The 23478-nt window shown below is 42.3% G+C and overlaps 1 protein-coding gene across 4 annotated transcripts in view; it reads right to left on the reverse strand.

The window, feature by feature from the left end:
- Positions 1-23478, reverse strand: part of SYT9 (synaptotagmin 9) — a 387121-nt gene that overhangs the window by 204783 nt on the left and 158860 nt on the right. For 2 of the 4 annotated variants that reach the window (XM_061380520.1, XM_061380523.1), the window contains exon 1: positions 12054-12493. The exons of the other annotated variants lie outside the window; for them this stretch is intronic. In XM_061380520.1, coding sequence (XP_061236504.1) covers positions 12054-12198 — 145 coding nt within the window. In that variant the 5' untranslated portion in view covers positions 12199-12493. Of the gene's footprint in view, positions 1-12053; positions 12494-23478 lie in introns of those variants that run through there. 4 annotated transcript variants of the gene reach the window in all.

A 23478-nucleotide genomic window follows, 5' to 3' on the forward strand; every position in this document is an offset into this window, starting at 1 on the left:
CTGGAATGCTCTTCCTCCTGATATGTGCACATCTTGCTCCCACATCTCTGGATTTTACTCATACATCAGTTTCTCAGTGATGCTATTTTAGTTCCCACACCTATGCTCTTTCCATGCTTTATTTTTCTCCTTAGCACTATCAGTAGCTAACATACTCTGTAATTAGCTTATTTACATAGTATTTTCCTCTAGTCAACCTGTAAATTTCATAAGGCAAGCTTTTTATATTGTTTGATTCCCTAGTGTATGTACAATACTGTATCAAGGTACCTAGGTGTGTACAATACCTCGAATAGAGCTTTGTACTTGGGAGAGGTTTAATAAACGTTTGATGAGTAAATGAATGGCATTTCTAATCATAATCTCTGCAATCAACCTTCATCCTGCCTCCAGAGTCATCTCATCAGGGGACAAATCTGCTCACCTCAGTTTTCAGCTTAAAACTCTTCAGTTGGTGTGCAGTGCTGCAGCTAATGCAAACTCAATTTGTGTGTGTGGCACAGGGGAGGTGGGGCGATACAAAAAGTGGAAAAGTGTAGGACCTGCCTAAGGGCATTCATTTCATTTAAAGAACTGTACTGGCCTCTTGGCAGCCCCTGTGTATAGAATAAACCACCATCTCCACAGCATGGCTTGGTAGGCACTAGGCTTGCCATGCTTGCTCCCTTCACGGCCCTATAACATCAGAGAAAACAGACTGTGCATATCCTCAAACTGAATGACTGCAATGCAACTGAACACACTGCTTTTTCATTATTAAATAAACAGGCAAGGAAGCAAGATGTTACTGTTGGCACAGTCTGAAATTTTATCTGAAATCCAGATGTTTGAACCAGATGACTACACTTGCTAAAGGCAGTTTTTACAACTAGATGAGGTAATTACACTTGAGTTTCAGGGTGACACATTTGGGGATCTGAATAGGTAATCATCCATGCAGTGATTCTAATCTGTTCGGACCCTAACTCAGTAAGGAGGAACATCACCACCAGCTTTTTTCCCATGAGAACTAGGAAGACTTGAGATGTGCACCCACAGAACTTGCCCCATCCTCAAATCTCCAAACTACTTTGCTGAGAAGGGATCCTTTGGGCTCATCACTCTAAACTGTACTTCCTTCAAGATACCTGCAGCAGAGTACTCCAGCCCAAGTCCTCTGTGGGACTTTGACAATGGCAAACAAGGACTTCCATGATCTGACAACTAGTGTTTACTAGAGCAGGCTCAACTCTCAACATTCCCAACACACGCTTCACTTACTATTACCAAAGACCCATTCTCTCTCATCCTATAATGTTCGTAAATTTCTAAAATGTCTTTCTCCCCTACACATTCCAAGCAAAGTGCTCCACCCAAGAATCAACTTCTCCAGGAGTTCTCTATAGATCCACTGAATAATTACTTCTCTCTTTTCCCACACTGTATCCAGTACATGTCTCCCTTGTGATCTTTATCAATTGTAATTATTGCTTTCTCAGTTCCATGCTGCTAAGTCACTTCAGTCCTGTCTGACTCTGTGCAACCCCACAGACGGCAGCCCGCCAGGCTCCCCCGTCCCTGGGATTCTCCAGGCAAGAGTACTGGAGTGGGTTGCCATTGCCTTCTCAGTTCCATCAGATCAGATCAGATCAGTTGCTCAGTCGTGTCCAACTCTTTTCGACCCCATGAATCACAGCACGCCAGGCCTCCCTGTCCATCACCAACTCCCGGAGTCCACCCAGACTCATGTCCATCCAGTCAGTGATGCCATCCAGCCATCTCATCCTCTGTTGTCCCCTTCTCCTCTTGCCCCCAATCCCTCAATCCCTCCCAGCATCAGAGTCTTTTCCAATGAGTCAACTCTTTGCATGAGGTGGCCAAAGTACTGGAGTTTCAGCTTCAACATCAGTCCTTCCAATGATCGCCCAGGACTGATCTCCTTTGGGATGGACTGGTTGGATCTCTTCATAGTCCAAGGGACTCTCAAGAGTCTTCTCCAACACCACAGTTCAAAAGCATCAATTTTTATGCACTTAGCTTTCTTTATAGTCCAACTCTCACATCCATACATGACCACTGGAAAAACCATAGCCTTGACTAGACGAACCTTTGTTGGCAAAGTAATGTCTCTGCTTTTGAATACGCTATCTAGGTTGGTCATAACTTTCCTTCCAATGAGTAAGCGTCTTTTAATTTCATGGCTGCAGTCACCATCTGTAGTGATTTTGGAGCCCAGAAAAATAAAGTCTGACACTGTTTCCACTGTTTCCCCATCTATTTCCCATGAAGTGGTGGGACCGGATGCCATGATCTTCGTTTTCTGAATGTTGAGCTTTAAGCCAACTATTTCACTCTCCTCTTTCACTTTCATCAAGAGGCTTTTTAGTTCCTCTTCACTTTCAGGGGCAGTAATTATGTCTAATGTATTTTCGAATCAGTGACACCCAACCTAGTACCTGGCACTTCGTGTTAGTTGCTCAGTCATGTCCAACACTTTGCAACCCTATGGACTACAGCCCCGTCAGGCTCCTCTGTCCATGGGATTCTCCAGGCAAGAATACTGGAAGGAGTTGCCATTTCCTTCTCCAGGGGATCTTCCAGACCTAGGGACAGAACCCAGCTCTTCTGCATTGCAGGAAGACTCCTTGCCATCTGAGCCACCAGGAAAGTCCACCTGGCACTTAAGAGGCACTCAATGGATGTTTTTTTTTTTAATTTAACTTAATTAGAACAATGATCAGATCATGTGGCTACAGTCCTGGGGGAGATTGAACAGGGGGAAGGAAAGAGAGATTCAAGTTACATAACAATTTTTTTCATACCTCACATAAATAAAGGCACTTTGCATGGGAAGAATGTTACAAAGAATCTCCATTTCTTGATGGACTTATAACATTTTAAAAGGCAGTCTAGTGGAATGGATTGAGTATAGACAGACAACCTGAGTACACTGACTATACACTGCTTCTATAAGCTAATTTGACAGAATATTTATCATCCAACTAATGCAAATTGGTAAGAAATACATTAGGAGTCTCAAAACATATATTTATACATGGTAGAGAATAAGCACACAAAATCCACATAACAGAAAACATAAACTGGTTTAAAAAGACATTCACTACCAACAAAAAAAATTCAAGTTGAAACAACAACCAGGTAGGCACTCAAAACGTGTTGAATTAGCCACCTTTTGTTGCATTGTACCTCCCAATGGTAGTATACTGACTGTTGACAGGTAGCAGTGCTAACGGGCCTAGATATGCTGGAAAGCAATTGGAATCCATCGGTGATGATTAATTATTAAGAAATTTTCTTAAAAGAGAGTGGGATACTATAGATATAAAATATTATTTATAGAAAGGAAAAATCAGATGCTAGAAATAACCCCAAAGAAAGGTTAAGTAAAAAAAGACTTACCTACCTTTTGGAATATATGTATATATTCATGACAATAATTATATGATAATGATTGTTCATCACTGAAAAATGATAAAAATAGTAGTAACAATGTCTAATATTTACTGAGCACTTACTATGTGCCTGGTACTATGATAAGTATTTCACATGTGTTAAGAGATAGATACTAAGGTAGGGTTGCTATATTTAGCAAATAAAAATGTAAGATGCCCAATTTGATTTGAATCTCAGATAAACAATGGATACTTGCTATTTATATGAAATTCAAATTTGAATTTGAATAATTTTGAACAATTTGAATACCTTGGCATCCTGTATTTTGCTTGGGTAATAGCACTCCACTTTATTCATGAGAAGACTAAGACACAGGGACTGAATAACTTTACAGGGTCATAGAGCTAATAAGTGGTGATAAAATGCTAAGTTTACAAAAAAGTAAAATAGTAAATTTTGCCTATGAATGATTACAGGCTTATCTCATTTTGTTGTGCTTCTCTTTATTGCACTTCACAGATACTGCATTTTTTTAAAAATAAATTGAAGGTTTGTGTCAACCTCACATCAAGCAAGCCTATCAGGCCATTTTTCCAACAACACTAGCTCACTTCATGTCTCTCTGTCATGTTTTGATAATTCTCCCAATACTTCATACTTTTTCATTATTATATTTGTTTTGGTGATCTTTGAGGTTACTACTGCAAAAAATATGACTCACTGGAGGCTGAGAAGATGGTTAGCATCTTTTAGCAATGAAATATTTTTAAATTATGTACTTTTTAAAGACATAGTGCTATTGTACACTGAAGAAATCACAGAATGGTGTAAACATAACTTTTATAGGTACTGAGAAACCAAAAAATTCATGTGACTCATTTTACTGTACTGATCTGGAATCAAACCCACAACATCACTCAGTTCAGTTGCTCAGTCATGTCCGACTCTTTGTGACCTCATGGACTCCAGCACACCAGGCTTCCCTGTCCATCACCAACTCCCGGAGCCTACTCAAACTCATGTCCATCGAGTCAGTGATGCCATCCAACCATCTCATTCTCTGTTGTCTCCTTTTCCTCCTGCCTTCAATCTTTCCCAGCATCAGGGTCTTTTCCAATGAGTCAGTTCTTCCCATCAGATGGCTAAAGTTTTGGAGCTTCAGCATCAGTCCTTCCAATGAATATTCAGGACTGATTTCCTTTAGGAGGGACTGGTTGGATCTCCTTGCAGTCCAAGGGACTGTCAAGAGTCTTCTCCAACACCACCGTCCAAAAGCATCAATTCTTTCGCACTCAGCTTTCTTTAGAGTCCAACTCTCACATCCATACATGACTACTGGAAAAACCATAGCTTGGACTAGAGGGACCTTTGTTAGCAAAGTAATGTCTCTGCTTTTTAATATGCTGTCTAGGTTGGTCAGAGCTTTTCTTCCAAGGAGCAAGTGTCTTTTAATTTCATGGCTGCAGTCACTATTTGCAGTGATTTTGGAACCCAAAAAAATAAAGTCTCTTCCTGTTTCCATTGTTTCCACATCTATTTGCCATGAAGGGATGGGAACAGATGCCATGATCTTTGTTTTCTGAATGTTGAGCTTTAAGCCAACTTTTTCACTATCCTCTTTCACTTTCATCAAGAGGCTCTTTAGTTCTTCTTTGCTTTCTGCCATAAGAGTGGTGTCATCTGCATATCTGAGGTTATTGATATTTCTCCCAGCAATCCTGATTCCAGCTTATGCTTCTTCCGGCCCGGCATTTCGCATGATGTACTCTGTATAGATGGTAAATAAGCAGGGTGACTATATACAGCCTTGATGTACTCCTTTCCTGATTTAGAACCAGTCTGTTGTTCCATGTCCAGTTCTAGCTGTTGCTTCTTGATTTGCATACAGGAGGCAGGTCAGGTGGTCTGGTATTCCCATCTCTTTAAGAATTTCCCACAGTTTGTTGTGATCCACACAGTCAAAGGCTTTGGCGTAGTCAATAAAGCAAAAGTAGACTTTTTCTGGAACTCTCTTGCTTTTTCGATGATCCAGCAGCTGAGGGAATCATGGACAGATGATACTACCACCACCAAATCCGTTTACTGAGCATTCACTTGAGCATTTACTCTGGGTGCTGTGCTGTAACAGCCCTCCACTCCCATTTTATACATGGATCGAATCTGGGTCTCCTGCATTGCAGGCAGATTCCTTACCAACTGAACCACCAGGGAAGCCCCGAACAATGTGAAGAATTAAATATTTTGCTCAAGGTCATAAAACTAGTAAGGGCAGGACCAGATTCTGATTCCAAAGTTCTTGCTTATTCCACTTCGTCATCTTGATTTCCTGGGGGAGATTTTTTTTCTTTCGAATGCAGTTCTACCAGTGTTGGTATAAAAGTTGTTGTGTGATAAAATACATGCACGAGGAATATTTCAAGACCTGCAGAATCTAGCTGTTGGAGTTTGCCTTGGTTTAAAGCCATACTTTGAGCCAGCCCAACGAAACACTTTAAGTGGTAAACATTTATGGCTCAAATGTGATTTCATTTAGAAAGCAGAAATACAGACTCCAGAGTTGTCTTTTGGAAAATGAGACTGCCCTCCCACTGGTGCCTCTCATTAAGCTCTTCTCTTTCCCTGGAACTTGTTAGTTTCCTCAAGTAAGTCACTTAGGAAGGGATTCTGATATATATATTTTTTAAGCCAACCGTATGAGAAAGTCCACATACACACACTAACACGAAAGAGCCAGTATGCTTTTACAGTGAAAGTAATGCCCATATTCTATACATAACAGGGAATGTTAGGATGATTTCCCTTAGGTGTCAGATTAAGTTTTCCTTGAAAGTTTAGCCTATATAAAAAGTGTGTGCTTTTCATTGTTTACTCTGAAAGAGGTGGCTGGCCACAAAGCTGCCTATGATGCTTTTACCAGAATTTGCTTTTGTTTTTCCCTCTTGAAAATTACCTCATGACTAAAGCACTCACTGATCCATGTAGAGGAATCCCACGGAGATGAAAACACACTTGTTTAAATAAAATATTTATGAAGAAGCCCTAAAATGTCACTGAAGTAAATGCAAATTAAATCTTCACAGATTGTGCATCCAATATGTCACTCATTCCTTATAAGACTCTCCAGTTCCTGATTGCAATTAACATTAATTTTTAAAAATTAATCCCATTGTGCATAATCACACCAATGTCTATTCATAAAAATTCAGTGTTTTAAGGCTGATTTTTCCGTTGACTTTCTTTGAAACTCTGAATTAAGGTTAATGTTTAATCTCAGTGATTATTTTGGAAATTTTTCCTTACGAACTATATTTAATTATTATTTTACACGTACATCTTTTAATAAGTTACTTCACTCTAAATAAATGTAAGGTGACATTAATTAATGACAGTTCCACTTTCTGGCCTTTTAATAATTTGGACATGATTTTCTCTATTTGTTCTTTTTTTCCCTTACACTGAGTGAATATAATGGATTCTCATGATATTTTTAAAGAGTCCTCAAAATAAAAATTGGGGGTAATATTGTCAAAAGAAATTTAAGAATCAGTTAGTTGATTTGGGTGGTAACTGTACAAGGTAACAGTCAAAGTGCCTGCCTTGATACCATCTTTCCTAATTTTGCAAAAAAGAAATATGAATTGAGCTGGAATATCAATGGAAAACTAGTATCATGAATAAAAGAATTCATGACCAAGATATTGAGTGATGTCCATCAACAGATGAAAGGATAAAGAAGATGTGGTGTGTATACACACACACACACACACACACACACACACACACACACAGAGTATGAAATACTACTCAGCCAGGAAAAAGAATGAAATAATGCCATTTGCCACAACATGGTTGGACCTAGAGAATATTACACTAAGTAAAGTAAGTCAGAAAGAGAAAGACAAATATCATATGATATGATATCACATATAAGACAAATATCACTTATATGTGCAATCTTTTAGAAATTGTAAAAAGATACAAATGAACTTATTTACAAAACAGAAATTGACTCACAGACTCACACAGAAAATGAACTTATGGTAACTAAAGAGGGAGGAATAAATTAGGAGTTTGGGATTAACAGATACACACTATTATATGTAAAAATAAATAAACACAAGGACCTACTATATAGCCCAAGGAACTATAATCAATATAATAACTAAAATAGAAAAAAATTGGAAAAGAAGATATGTGTGTGTGTATAAAACTGAATCACTTTGCTACACACCTAAAACTAACTTAACATTCTAAATCAACTACATTTTAATTTTAAAAAGTAAAAGTAAAAATACTGAGGAAAATCTTTATAACTGCATAGAATTTAACCTACAATTAGAGATTAAATCCATTATAGAAAAACAGAATAGAGATAGGAATTTAAATGAAAAAAATAACCTAGGAAATTTTCATTGACAGTAACTCCTAGATACTTAGAATATGTGATGTGTTTACCTAGAAGCTACTCTGACTTAGACTTGACTCTCTTTTTCTTACAAAGAAACCCATGGCCCTGGGCTAGTTTAGCTCTCTGCACTTCAATTTATTCATATATACAATCTCTTTTAAAAATGATTCTCAAACTTTAATGTGCCTATGAATTACCTGAGGATCCTGTTGAGACACAGATTCACATCAGTAGGTCTGGAGGGGGGCCTGAAAGTCTGCATTTCTGACAAGCTCCCAGATGCTGCTGATGCTGCTGGTGCACAGCTGAACACTTTGAGCAGCAAGGTCTTAGAAGACGTTATGAGGATTAAATGAAATGACCTACATAAAGTGCTTGGCACAGATGTGGTTGGCACCCTTCAGAAGAACAGACTTACAAAGAAAATTATAAAACATAGTTAAAACCTAGAAATGAGTTGATTCAATCCTTTTTCTTTTCCAGATGTGGAAACAACAGGATGAGAAAAGTTACAATCACTACCCCATAACAGCCAAACGGAGAGGAGATGAATTCTTTTTTGACTGAAATAAGTATAATCAAGATCAATGAGTGGAAGTGAAACAGAGCTTTTCATTACATGCAAGAAAAGACCTTTTAGTAATAACTACTCTCCTAAAATCAACAGGCCCTCTTGAGGAGATAGAGTGTAGTCCCCAGTTACAAAGTATGAGCACTGACCAGCTGATAACATCAAAGAAGATGTTCATGCCTCAGGTCACTGTGGAACTAACTAAAAGATATTGCATATATAATAAGTACAAAAAATCTTTAGTGAACAAAAAAATTTAATAAAATAAAAACTTATTTTTCTTCCAACTCTGCTCCTCCTAAAGTCTTATAAGTAAATGGAGCTGCTTAGGTCAAAAAAGCCGTGGTGTCATCCTTAACTCCTCTTCTTTCACTTCTCACATCCATTCCATCAACAAATCTGACCACTGTATCTTCAAACTGTGCATACTATCCCCTTTGTCTGGATTACTAGAATAGCCTGCTAACAAGTTTCCCTATCTTTTTCCCTTGATCTTCAACAGTATTTTCTCAACACAGCAGTCAAAGGGTTGCCACTTCTCTGTTCAATCCCTTTTTATTCAGAGTAAAAACCAAAGCCATTATAATGGTTTAGAAGACCCTACATGATCTTCCCCCTCCATTAACCATTAATCATATTTCTTGACATTCTCTATCTTATTTGCTCTGTGCCAGCCACCCATGAACTCAACTATTCCTTGAATAACATCAAGGACACTTCTATCTCAGGACCTTTGCACTTCTTCTTCTCTCTGCTGTGAAGGCTATTTGCTGAAATTCACAAGTTAATGCCTGGCATTGCCAATATATGGAAACAACATAATGACACCTAATGGGATTCTAATTGCTCTCTATGGAAAAATGCTCACCCTCCGCTTAAAGACCCACACTTTACTTTCCATAGTTGGTACAGATGAAGGACTGGATGAGACACTCAAGTTTCAATTTATGACTTAGCCTCATTTTTTTTTTAATCACATTTTCACTAAATTCTCTTAATACCAAGTTAGGGAAGACTAGAGTTGTACTCCCACATCAGAGCACTGCAGTCACCTGGGCAAAGAATAACCTTTCTGATGGCCCACTGGTCTGTGACCCAGGCTTATCCCACCTCTGGAAAAATGAACAAACATACTACACGCAATGTCATTCAGCTATCCACAGGGAATTATATCTCTTTTTCCTTTCAAAGCCAAAGTTCCTCAGTTGAGCTTGAGAAAACCTAATTACCACTGGGTAGTCAGGGACAGACAATGGGCAGAAAAAACTGAAACATGGCATTCAAGTGGGCTCCTTTACAGAAAAGGAAGTCCCCCACTACAGAGATGACCTGCTCTAGGGACCCACGTACCAGCACTGCTGCTGTACGGAGTTGCTCTGGTTCCCCTACGCAGCAGCATGGGTACCATTCACAGCTTTGGGCAGTGCAGCTACTCCGACCACTCAGCGTTTAAGGCTCAGAAATGAAAGGAACTCTTGACTTGGACAACCAAACAGCTTTAAAGGGATGGAGATAAATGCATTTGATGTAAGAATTAATGTGGGTAAAGAGAGAAAGGTGGGGAGTGAAGAGAGATTCTGGCCTGAGCTGAAGGGCCCTGGAAGAGGGTGTACCTTGGATAGGGGCTTCAGTCTCAGTTCCTCTGATCTTGCACTCACAGTCCCCCTCCCCCGCCTACCTCATCAACAGGCTACTTCCTGACCATAAACCAAAGATCCAGAGGGTCACTGGGCTACCTCAAAACTGCTATACCCTAGTTTGAGATAACAGAGCAGTGCTTTCAGGAACTCAAAGAATAGTATGGCATACTCTATATCACTGGCTATTTCTCAGCCAAGGAATCAGACATGACTTTTGTAAGGGCTTCTGAGTGCAGGGGCTGAGGAAAAAACCTAAGAACATGGAATCTAGCTTGTAGATTAAAAGGAGCAGAGGCACAAAAATCAGACAAAAAGATATGGCATGTTAAACATTCAACTCAGCGAGAGGCCTCATCTATCTTCTCTGGTGAACCCACAGAGGACTGCTTATGCGTGCTAACGATGGGGACTCCTGGCACAGGCACAGGCAAAGAAGTGACACGTTTCAACACTTAACACTAGCTTTGGATGAAGCAAGCAAGATAATTTCCTTGTTTCTCCTGCTAAGGAAAGAAGTTTTCCTCCAATGAGGACATCATCCCAGGCCCCCTGTTCCTGAATGAAGTGCTGTCATTTCCTGTCTGCAGTCTGGGTAGCACATCAGTCCAGCAAGGAGCCACACAAAAGCTGGGCATTAAACCCTTGGGGAAATGATATGCAATCAACAGCATTTCTTGACTTAATTCTCCACTTTGAAGTAACACATTAGTGACCATCCCATACACTTAATTAATATAACCACAGGCAAGGGGAAACAATAATCTATTTTTTTTTAAAGCCTTTGAGTAGAAAAAATCTGATATAAACTTTTAATAGATAACTTCTCTTCATCCCACAGACCTATCTTGGATATATTATCAAGGAAATGCTATTTAAGTCAGGCTCAGAGTAGACCTCTTTATGAAGCAAATAATTCTCTAACTTACCCTTGGGTAAATGGATTTTTATGTAATGGATTGGCTTAAAATGAGGAAAATTCATACTAGATAATTTGCACACCAATAGCTCAAGTATTTTATACACAGGAATATTAGGGGAAACACCATTTTCTTACTCCATCTTTAACAACCCAACTACATTATACTTTCTTTTTTTTTTTTTTTAGTACTGAGGTCGAGAGACTATTTGAGAAAATTATTCCTCAAGGTGAGAAGAATCTCAAGTAAATATTTGTAAGGAATGTGTTTTCCAATAACCGGCAGTGGATGAGAAGATGCGAGAGACCCAGGACCCTTGGGGAAAAGCAAACGGCTCCACTAAAACTTCCTCTTCCAACCTTAATTGGTCAAAGGCCAAAATAAATGAACTTTCCAAAGTTAGGAGCTTCGAAACTTTCATTAAGAATAACTGTAGGTGCACAAGGCATGACCCGTGAGCCCCTCGACTTCCGTGTGCCCGGCAGCGGGAGCTGGGTGAGCCGGGCGCCCAGGCCCAGGCCGCCTCCACGAGGAGAGACCTGGAGGGAACGGGTTCAGGCCCGGCTGCCCGGGACCTGGAACTCCCAGCCCCCGGCCCAGCGTCGGCTCCCGCCCCGCCCTTCTTACCCCAGACAGAAAAGGAAATAGACGCTCCGGGGGGAGGGTGAGAGGCGCCCGGTGGGATTCAGCCACAGCCCAGGGCCGTCCCCAACTCCCAACTTCCCAGAGTTTCCTCTGGCCTCGTCCCCCTTCCCTAGACTCGCGAGGCCGCCGCGGCCTCTCCTCGCCCGGAGCGCAGAGCCGGGGAAGTGGCGCGCAGGGTTCCGAGCTCGGGAGCCGCCCCCAGGAGCCCCGGTGACCCGAGCGCAGGTGACGGGCGTGGTCCCTCCAACCTCGCAACAACCCACCCGGACTCGGCCTCCACGCAGCAGCTTCCGCCGGGGTTCCCGCCCGGGTCCAGCATCAGGCCACGGTGCGCTGGTTCCTGGTCCCCTCCCCTAGCTGGGTGGTCACCCGCCCTCCTCCTTCCAGTCCGCCTCGCTCCCCTGCTTCAGGCCCTGGCGCGGCCCCAACTCCCGGTCCAGGGCCCTGGTGTCGCGCCGGGCAGCGGCGGCGGCACTCACCTGGGTCGCGGAGCCGGGGTCTGGTGCGGTCCCGCAGGTGGTAGATGAAATCCTGGCAGCTGTCGTGCTCCAGGGCCCCGCGGGCACAGAGCTCGGCCAGCAGCTGCAGCGCCTGGTGACAGAGCGCGTCCCTGGCCCCGGGCATCGCCCCCCCGCATCCTCGGACCGAGCAGGGCAGGCGGGCGCGGGAGACAACCCTCCGCCTGCCAGCTCAGAGCCGCCGCCTCCGGGCCGTCCGCGCTCGCTGCCAGGGATCCGCGGAGAAACCGCCCGAGCCCCAGCCCCAGTCGGCCCGGCCTCCCACCGGTTGCATGCAGCTCTCGGCCAGCCGGTCGGTCGGGCTTTCTCTCTCTCCCGCCTGGCCCCTCCGTCCCTCCCCCGGCACCGAGGAGAGGCGGCGCCGCACAGCCCAGCGCGCCTCTCTCCTAGCGCTCCGCCCGCCACTCGCGGCCGCCGGGGGGCGGGGCGGGTCAGGGGTGCGTGCCGCGGGGTAGGATCCGGGCGGCCCCGGCCTGGGCGCCTGAGAGGGGCGGGGGCGCTCGCGGGCTCCTAGAGGAGCGCGGGACTCGGTTCGGGACCTCGCGCTCAGAGCGACCGCGCCCAGGTTTGGAGCTTGTAAGCGAGTGCGCGCTCCGTCCCGAGGCAAACCCACACCTTCTCCCATCGCCCCTCGCCGCGGGAATCCAAAGCACGTTCCTGGATGCTTTGCGCGAAAAGGTGAAGTGTGAACCACACCTGCCCCATCTGGAGAATGGAGTCCCGGCTTTGAACTTGAAAAGCACCGTCTGGGCATAAACCACGGGCCTACGGATGCTAGAAGCCCAAATGCGGGGTTTGGGGCCGAGATTCACCAACAAAGGAGAGATTTCTTAAGCGCAGGACCTTTTCGGACCACCTTGGTGATTCGAAAAAGGTGAAGGCTCTCAAAGCAGAAATAAGGGGAAATAAATGGCTCCTGAGAAAGACGCTGGGACTTAGCTGCAGCTTCAAAGGTCCTGGTCGGTTTTCTAAGCAACTGAATTGATATCTTAGGATTGCCAATGATTCTCCAGCACCCACCGAGGAAGAGTATCAGAGAATCTGGGATGTTTGGGAGGGAACACAGGGCACCTCTCATACACCAACCTCTTCAACCTTTCAGGCAATAAACCTAGAAATAACCAGGGGATACTGAGCTCTGTCTGTGTGTGTGTGTCTGTGAGATAGAGAGGTTTTTTAGCTATATAATCTAACTCCCTTGAATACTGAGCTCCTGTGTGTGTGACAAGTGTTTGGCTACATAATCTCATTTAACTCCCTTGATAGCCCAACGAAGTCTGCATAACTATTACGCTTATTTTTACCAATGACAAACCTGAGACTCAGGAAGTTAGCACCTGCCCAAGTTCATACATGGGGAGGCAGGGTAATCTTGACCTTCTTTTTCTTTGCCTTTACTTAACACTAGTGTCCTATTCTAAAGAAGAGTAGAATCTGTACAACTGATACTCTCAGCCATAAGGCTGTGCTGTTGCTAGAGTATCTCATAGCAAATCAAACTGTGCAGAAAGGTAGTTCAGGATGCCACAGTGTTCACCCAGTAGACAAGCTTTTGAATACTACTGCACATGGTGCTTGGGGCCTCAAGGACCTTACATTAGAATGAAGAAAATGCAGGGTTGTAAAGGTAAAGCTAACTTCAGAGAGTTGTGAAAAGACAAGTAGACTCTGCCTTAGGAAAATTAATAGGGAAAATAAATTCACTGAGAGAGTCAGCCCTCGGAGGAGGTAGAGCAGAAACTGGTCTTTAAAAAGAGGGAACTCCTAGAGACAGACGTAGGAGGCAGGATGTGGATGCTAAAGTTGGTGTAGTAATGGTGAGGAGGAGCATGCATTAAAACATGTGGAAAAATAACACTGATGTGACTGTGTCAGAGAGGATCTGAAAGTAGTAAATTCAGTTAAGAAATTACTTTGATAAGCCATGCAAGATATCCAAGGGCCTAGATCAGGCCAAAGGCATTGGCTGATTGCCAGGCACATCCAAATTCAAAAAATATTTTAGGTATGAATCAACAAGATTGCAACCAATGGAATGAGAAAGAATGAAAGCTATAGACATTCCAAAAACTGACCTAGGTCATACACTGTGAGCACCTGGTGACATTTAGAATTATAAGCCCAGAGTTTTAGGAGAGGGAGACTTTGACCATATAAAAGGATGGCCATCAACCATAAAAAAGGTAGAAACTGAGTTGCCACTTTGGATGGATTCTTCCAGGAAAGAAGAACTGAAAAATGGGAGAGAGCTTTACCATTCAAAATGTGGCTTGACAAGGATGAGATTGAAAGTAGCAATCAGAGAAGAGGAAAATCTGACAGAGGGGAGTCATGGGCCAAAACAAAGGGCACGATCAACAGCATCAACTATCAACAGAATTTGAAGCAAAAAAACTAAGATGTGTCTTTCAGATACAGCAAGCAGTAAGAGAGTCATGATTTTTTTAAATTAATTATTGCAGTATAGTTGCTTTACAATGTTGTGTTAGTTTCTGCTGTACAGCAAAGCAAATCATTTATAAGTATACATATGTTCCTTCTTTTTTGGATTTTTCTTCCCATTTTGGTCACCACAGAACACTGAGTAGGTTTCCCTGTGCTATACAGTAGGTTTTCATTAGTCATCTATTTTGTATATAGTAGTGCATATATGTTAATCCCAATCTCCCAATTCATCTCTCCCCTCCACCGCCCTGCTCCTCCCTTGGTATCCATACATTTGTCCTTTATGTCTGTAAGACAGTCATGATTTAGAGAGACTAGTTACTGTGCAACCAACTCAACACAAGTTACTTAACATTTTTGTACCTAGATTTTTCATCAGATAAAACTAATATGAGCATCACTGAATAAAGATTACATAAAATGCTTGGAATAGTTGCCAACACACAGTACAGACTCAATTAGTATATGATTTTGTTGTTGGAAGTGTTGTGCTAAACACACTTTCTGAATTTATTACAACACTGCTAAGTGATGGATGTTTTTATTTCCTATTTTACAGGTAAAGAAAGTAAAATCAAGTGGTTGAGTAATTTTCCCAAGGACAAGCTGGCAGACTGTTTCCAGAGGACAGCCAAGACCCTCGCTCCCATTCCATACGTCCCCTTGCAATGTGACTTTACCACTCCTTCCACCAAAAGTGGAGACTGTTTCCCTTCCCCTTGAATCTAGGCTGACCTGTGACTTTTAATCAACAAAATGTGTGGAAGTGACATTCCAGTATCAGAACAGAGGTTGAAATGGATGTGGATAAAAAGAACCCAGGTGCCCTGTTGGTGGGAATGTAAATTGATACAGCAACTATGGATGTTTCTCAAAAAATCAGAGAGAGAACTACCATGTAATCCAGCTATCTCACTTCTGGCTATTTATCTGAAGGAAATGAGATCACTATCGTGAAGGAATACCTGCATTCACATCTCCATAGCAGCATATTCACAATATCCAAGTCAAGGAAACAATCTAGATACCCATGAATGGATAGAGAAAGTGTGACACATACACACACACACATAATGTGTGTGTGTGTGTGTATATATATACACACACTGATACACAATGGAAAATTAAACTTTAGAAAGAAGAAAATCCTACTATTTGCAACAACATGGATAAACCTGGAGGACTTTATACTTAATGAAATATTCAGACAGAGAAGTACAAATACTGGGTAGTGTATATGTGGTACCTCAAAAAATGATCCTCATAGAATCAGAGTACAATGATGGTGGCCAGGGGTTAGGGGAAGGTACAATGGGGAGATGTAGGTCAAAGGGTACAAATTCTCAGTTACAAAGATCCAATGTACATAGGTGACTGTAGTTAATAATACAGTATTGTGTACTTGAAATTTACCAAGAGTAGCTCTTAAACATTCTCAGCACAAAAGTTTAATAAAAAGTTACAAGGTGATGGGATGTGTTAATTAACTTCATCTTGGTAATCATTTCCAGATGTATATGTATGTCAAATCGTCATGTACACTTTAAACCCACACAGCCCAGGAAGGAAAAATCAAGATAAAGCAGAACAACCTGCTTCTTGATGCAGTGATAGCAGATACATGGACAAGGTGAAGTTACCCAACTCAAATTTAATCTTTCAAGAAAAACTTACCACAGATGGGGAAGGACCCAGCTCATAAGATATTGAAACACAGTATCTTGGGTTTCAAATATGTACTTTTTTATTTTTATTCCCCCAAAAAGCTGGAAAAATAATTTTAAAAAGAAGTCCCATAAGATGTTCATGCTGCTCTTAGACCATATACTCACTCCTACTCCCAAGATCTAGATTCTGTACTTGGGAAGTGGTTTGGGACTCCTAATGGCAGCATTTCCTATTGATTGGCATTCTGTTTGATTCAGTTTCTTGCCTTTAGCAAAAGAAAATAATATTCAGCTGGCATGTTGTTCTTAGTGAGCCCATGTTCTCTCCCCCAGCGATTAGCACTCCCATGAAATACTCACAAACCTCCTGCTTAATTATGCCAAACAGGGATTCATCCTCACACCTGCTCTAGAGCCTGAAATATAATTCACTTGGACCAAGAAATTAGAACTGAGTTCGGATTCCATAACAACCACTCTCTCATCTTGGGTTTCAATATCTTGTGAGCTGGGTCCTTCCCCATCTGTGGTAAGCTTTTCTCGAGAGATTAAAGCAAATTTGAGTTGGGTAACTTCACCTTGTCCGTGTGTCTGCTATCACTGCATCACGAAGCAGGTTGTTCTGCTTTATCTTGATTTTTCCTTCCTGGGCTGTGTGGGTTCCTTCCCAGTTTTATGGTTGCTAATAACAAAGTTATCATTCAAATTTCTTTGACTTTAAATAAAGTAGAGCTTTATTAGCTTTACTATTTAAAAAATAGCTTCCCAGCTGACGCAGTGGTAAAAAATCTGCCTGCCAATGGAGGAGACGCAGGAGACTCAATCCCTGGGCTGGGAAGATTCCCTGGAGAAGGAAATGGCAACCCACTCCAGTATTGATTGAAAAATCCCATGGATGAAGGAGCCTGGCAGGCTATAGTCTATGGGGTCACAAAGAGTTGGATGTGACTGAGTAACTGAACATGCATACATGCCAATGCAGTAGACTTGGGTTCGATCCATGGGTCGGGAAGGTCCCTGGAGAAGGAAATGGCAAACTACTCCAGTACGTTTGCCTGGGAAATCGCATGGACAGACGAGCCTGGCGGGCTATAGTCCATGTGGTCGAAGAGAGTCAGACACGATTGAGCAACTGAGCACAAGAGCACATATTTAACAGATACACCATAAAAGGATATACTGAAAGGAGCAGAAGGCGATGTTCTGGGTCAGAGGACTTGGCACTCCCCCACTCTTAGATGCTCACGGTTCTCCATTTGTTCAGCTTTTCAGAATGAGGTCAGAGAGAGCAGAGGTCAGATTTGTGCTCGCTGAGAGAAACTTGGACCTTAGGACCCTCCGTCACCAAATAACTTTAAAAAAAAAAAATACATTTTGCATCCCTGGAGCTGCCTTTCAAAGTGGCTGATGTTGTTCACCCTGGACAGGTCTGGGAAACTGTTAAGAATGACTCTGGACGCAGGAAAAAGAGAAGATGATGGAGTCCAAAATCGGCTAGATTGTGTCACAGTGGTCATGGAATGTCCAGTTACCTGAAGAAGGGCCAGAAGAAAAGATTCCATATAACCCACACCTTTCATTATCTTCCACAGTAAGCTTCCTTCCCTCCTCAGTGCCGAAAATGGGTGTAGAGTAGGCTGACCTGGACTCCGGTGCCTGCTTATTAAGGTCAGTGTGGATATTTATACCTTAATTAAGGTATTAAGCACTTAAAGAAGAATTTCAGCATCCCTTTCATGATCTTTGCTTAGCAACAAATAGTTTTGACAAAAATCTGAGTATACACATACATACATACATACATGCATGCACACGCACACGCGTGCGCGCGCGCACACACACACACACACACAGAAGCATCCATTTTATTGCCTTTAGCCTAATTCATGTGTAGAGATTTGTACAAAATGTGGTAAGAGCATCACGGAGACCACATGTTTTTCTCAGCCCTCACTGTGTCCCAGGGGCTTCCCAGGTGCTGCAGTGGTAAAGAATCTACCTGCCAATGCAGGAGACTCAATAGACACAGGTTCGATCCTTGGGTTGGAAAGATACCCTGGAGAAGGAAATAGCAGCCTGCTCTAGTATTCTTGCCTGGAAAATTCCATGGACAGAGGAGCCTGGCAGGCCATAGTCCATGGGGTTGCAGAGTTCCACGGACAGAGGAGACTGTGGCTATGGGGTCACAGAGTCGGACATGACTGAGCACAGAACAACAACAGTTTGTCCAAAGAACCAGCTTTCAGATTATCAGCTAAAGAGATAAGTACTTAGTCACATTTAATTAGCCAATCAATTAATCAAATACCTATTTTTTTTCAAATGTCTATTGGGGATCACTTAATGCAAGAGTTTTTTGATAAAATTTCAGGGTTGAATATTAAATTTCCATATTAAGCTTTCTTTTTTTTTTAAGCTTTCTTATTCTTACATTCATTAGTCAAAACTTCATCCTTTTAGTAGTGCTTATACTTTCTTGACTTCTCTTTCCCATCTTGAATCTATCTGCTCCTAATTTTCTTCTTCTCATTTTCTTTTCATAAATGTATTCTGCAAAGCTTTTTTTCAGGCAGCAAAGTAGATTTTGTCATTCTAGGGGTCCATTTGAAAATTATTATTACAATTATCATATTCCTATCATCTTTACTATAGATTTTTAGCTCATGCTATGTGCCAGAAACTCTAGAAATACTCTAAATGCTACGTGCTAAGCCGTTTCAGTTGTTTTTATTTGTGACTCTAAGGACCCTGGCCAGCCAGGCTCCTCTGTCCATGGGATTCTCCAGGCAAGAGTACTAGAGTGGGTTGCCATGCCCTCCTCCAGGGGAATCTTCCCAACCCAGGGATCGAACCCACATCTCTTACATCTCCTTAACTGACAAGTGGGTTCTTTTCCACTAGTGCCACCTGGAAAGCCCTTCTTTAAAGAGATTAGCTCACATGATCTGCATAACAAGCCTATAAGAAGGGCATTATTATTAACTATCTTTCCTTTTCAGCTGAGGTACCATAAACACTAAAATTAAGTAGCCTTCCTGAGGTCACACAGCTGATCAGTAGTAGTGACGGGCTAATGTGACTCCTGAGCCCAGTCCTCCTCTGCAGGTGGGTACAGTGGGTTCAAGTGCGAGCACAGGATCCACGTGCTAAGGCTGAAGGGCCCAAATGGCCAAAAGAGCAGCACAGGCACTGTGCTTTCACCAGCTCTGATGGATGCAGTCAGACCTACCCCTGGATTTCGTTTCCTGCGTATGAGGATGCATAGGGTCTGATCAATCTGCATTACGTCCCATGTGGTCTTTCCAGACTGGCCATTTATAGTCAACACTTATTGAGTAGTTGCTCTGCAGTACATAGTGTCTGGTATGCTTTATTGTCTAACTGAATTAACCACTTGAAATAGATACTGTTATTATCATCGTGACTTTTAGATGGGAACACAAACTCTGAGGCACAAGTCACCTGCTCAAGGTCACACAGCTAGCAAGTAATGGAATTAAGATTCAAATCTGTGCTAGGGAGATTCCAAAGACTGAAATTTGACTATCACACAGTATGCTCCCAATGAATTTCATTTCAGAGTTGCCTGGCAGGATTTTTAAATTTTATATACATTCTTATTGGCTTCCCACATGGCTCAATGGTAATGGATCCTCCGCCTGCCAATACAGAAGACACGGATTCAATCCCTGGGTCAGGAAGATCTACTGGGGAAGAAAATGGCAACCCACTCCAGTATTCTTACCTGGAGAATCCCACGGACAGAGGAGCCTAGCAGGTTACAGTCCATGGAGTCGAAAAGAGCCAGACTCGACTTAACACTACATAAAATACATTCTTAGAGCCTCTTATGATCCCTCTGGGTAACTACAGGAAAACCAAATCCACACTCTAAAATTATATAAGCTTACTAAAGAACTGATTAAAGCCCAGGTGATTACATGATAAACTACAAGCAAAACACCCTATGCTCTTATTATTCTGCTAACCCAGTCCCACCTGAGTAATAAACTAGAGCTCCCACTGTGGTCTGGATCTCTCCACTGATGTCCTGGTCTGCATTCTTTTGCTACTTCTCTTCTCCACTTTGACCTTTTGTGTAGGAATTAGAATTGCCTTCCTCCAATGCAGAGACCTCAACTCACCAGAGTTGAGATTTTGCAGAAAGTTTCCTCTAACTGGACATAAGTTTTCCTCCTCTTCAATATCTGCAAAATAATCACTGCTTTAAAGATATTGCCTCAATAAAATAGTAAGAGTTAGTCTTCATTTGTTTAAATTTTAAAATATTTGCAGGTAGTAAAAGATATATTCAATGCTTGTTTTGTGGGTTATGAGAAAAATGTTTTGAATATATTATTCAAGAAAGAAAAAGGAGACATGTTTTCCAAAGTGTTTTTTTTCTCCTCAATTATGTTCCTATTTTCCTTCAATCTCCAGTGATTTTTTTAGGCTCAACTGGGAGTGAAACTCACTTAAATCTATTACATAAAACTTCAAATGCAGATGCACGTTAAAATGCAGAAGATGGTTGTTATCTTCAAACACAGACATCTGGGGATGGAGTAGGGTAGAAGGGAATAATCAGGACAGGAGAGGCTACAGGACAATGACTGGAACCATCCCCTGAACTCTGAGGTCTATCTCCGTTTTCTTTCCCCCAGGCTACTCAATTTTATTCTTCTCTACTGACATCTCCTCTTTTTCCTGGCCTCCAGCTGTTCTCCCTGGCCTGAGCTGGGTTCTTGGACTTCTACTGTCTTATTATACTTTTCCTCAAGGCATTTCATTTGGTGGTAGGGTTTTAAAGTTATATAGGGTTCTCTCTATATGATTCTCAAGTTCCTATCTCCATCGACGATTTCCCTTTCATCTCTAAACTCATATGTGAAACTGTCTAACTTGGAAACCATTTAAAGGTGCAACTTCATCCTTACCTGTTTCTTCCCAACCTGCCTCCTATAATTAAATTATATATTTAAATGCTCAGGTATAAAGTAATGAATGCATCATTCCCTTTATCTCTTCTCCATGTTTCTCTTCCTGATTCAACCCACCAGCAAAGTTTATTGCTTCTAAGTATGTAATATATCCCAATCTGTTTTCTTCTCTCTGTTCCCTCCTCCATTATTCTAATGTAAACCACTGCAATCTCCTGCCTGGACACTGTAATAACCTCCAATAATAGACTGTCACTTGTTTACTCAGAATCTAGAATCTCTAGGAAAGCTCTAATGTTTTTCATGTAGCCACCTTCTTTCTTCTGGCCAGGTGCTTTAAGGGAGTCTGGCTCCATCCCCAGATCCTGGAGGTAGAACCTAATTAATCCAAGGCAACAGTGGTATTCCATTCTCCTAAAGCAGTGACTGCTTAAGGATGGAGCACCTGATCACATTATGGCCAATAAGACATGAAGGAAAGTTTATGGAAGGCTCCTGAATAAGGTTCTTCACTCTTACAAAAGGGATACAGGAAAATATAGCCTCCTTCAACCTCTGGAAATTGTTGTGTCTAATCTGATGACCAGAAATGCCACAGCCAAACTGTGACCAGCCAGGGAGGATGGAATGCACTTTGAGAGAAGGGCGCAGCCTCTAAAGTTCTAGATAAGTGGACCCAGAGTCTTGATGGCATACCTCTGCAGCCTTTTTGTGATAGGAGGCAATTCATTTCCACATTATCTAAACCACTCTGAGGCAGTGTCTTCTTGATTTCAAAGACTTCTGTGTCCATCTGAGTTCCTAGTTGCCAACAACACAGCCCACTAAATAGTTTTTAAGTGTGAAAGAATGTCCTAGAGTTGGAGTGCATCAGATTTGGAATCCAAGGACACTATCCATGAGACATCAGCGGACAGCTTCAATGGACACCTTACCACTTCTGCCACCCCTGGGGCAGACAAAGCAGACCACAGAGACTAAGGCTGGGGTTGAGAGTTAGCACTAGCTCCTCTCGAAGCTGAATCTCCCTCCACCACATATCCCAGAATCAGTTCTCCTTCATGTCATCATTTCCTGAACTGGGTCAGAGGGGTTAGCCTGGCAAAGTTCAGGCCACTTGCCTTCACCCCAGCTGTAAGAGAAGCAAGTAAAAAGAGTTTCTGGCTTCCACCTTGGAGTGGCACGGCTCAGAGTGGGGATGCCTTAGTTATCTATTGCTATGTAACAAATCAGCCCAAAACTTAGCAACGTAAAACAATTGACATTTGGTATTTCATAGTTTCTGAGCTCAGGAACCTGAGGGCAACTTAGCTGAGTGGTTGTGTTTCAAGGTCTTTCATGAGGTTGCAGTCAAGCCAGGGCTATATCACCTGAAGGCTTGACTGGGGCTGCTTTCAAGAAGGTTTGCTGGTTGGCTATTGGCTGGCTGAAATCTTAGTTCCCTGCCATGTGGGCTCTCCACAGGGATACCTGGATATTCTCAAGACATGGCAGCTGGCTACCCCAGAGTGAGTGACCCAAGAGAGATAGAGGGCAAGATGTAAGCCGCACTCTTTTACTACCTAATCTTAGAAGTGACTTCTGTCATGTTCTGTTACTTACAGAAACTAAACCTTGGTACGGTGTGGGAGGGGACTACACGGCAGTGTAAATACCAGGATTTGGGGATCATTGAAAGACATCTCAGAGACTGGGTGCCACAGTGAGAAATTCTCCAGACATAGACTGTATAAAAGAAACTGCATAGACAGAAAACATGAAAAATATTCTTTAGAGCAGTACTTTCCAGTGTTGTTCACATCGTGTCACACAGAAAATGATGCTATCTATTCAGGTTAATGGATGGATCTATTTGTAGATAGACCAACCTTGTGGCTTTGGCCAGCCCTGTCCTTTCCTGGTTACACTAAGGACTGAAGGGATCAATATCTATTATTTATACCGATGACCTGTTTATGTGCAAAAACATTCTAACTGATGCACTTCCTAAACTGTCTTCCTTCCTCAAATCTTGCCTCTGACAGTATTTTCTCCTCAGAGTAGTTACAGCAATCTTTCAATTCATGAGTTAAATCAGATTGATTCATCGCTTAAACCTCCAATGGCTTCCAGTTGCCTTGGAAAGTAAGCCCAAACTTCTCTGTCTGATCTCCAGTGTATAACCAAGCTTCCCTCTTCCTTTTTGACACCATCGTGAATTATCTTCCCCTTACTCAGTTTGGAGGTCCAGAGTGGCTCAGATGGTAAAGAGTCTTCTTGCAATGCAGGGGACCTGGATTCGATCCCTGGGTTGGGAAGATCCCCTGGAGAAAGGAATGGCAACCCATTCCAGTA

Source organism: Bos javanicus, chromosome 15, assembly GCF_032452875.1.
Source record: "Bos javanicus breed banteng chromosome 15, ARS-OSU_banteng_1.0, whole genome shotgun sequence".
Lineage (NCBI taxonomy): Eukaryota > Metazoa > Chordata > Mammalia > Artiodactyla > Bovidae > Bos > Bos javanicus.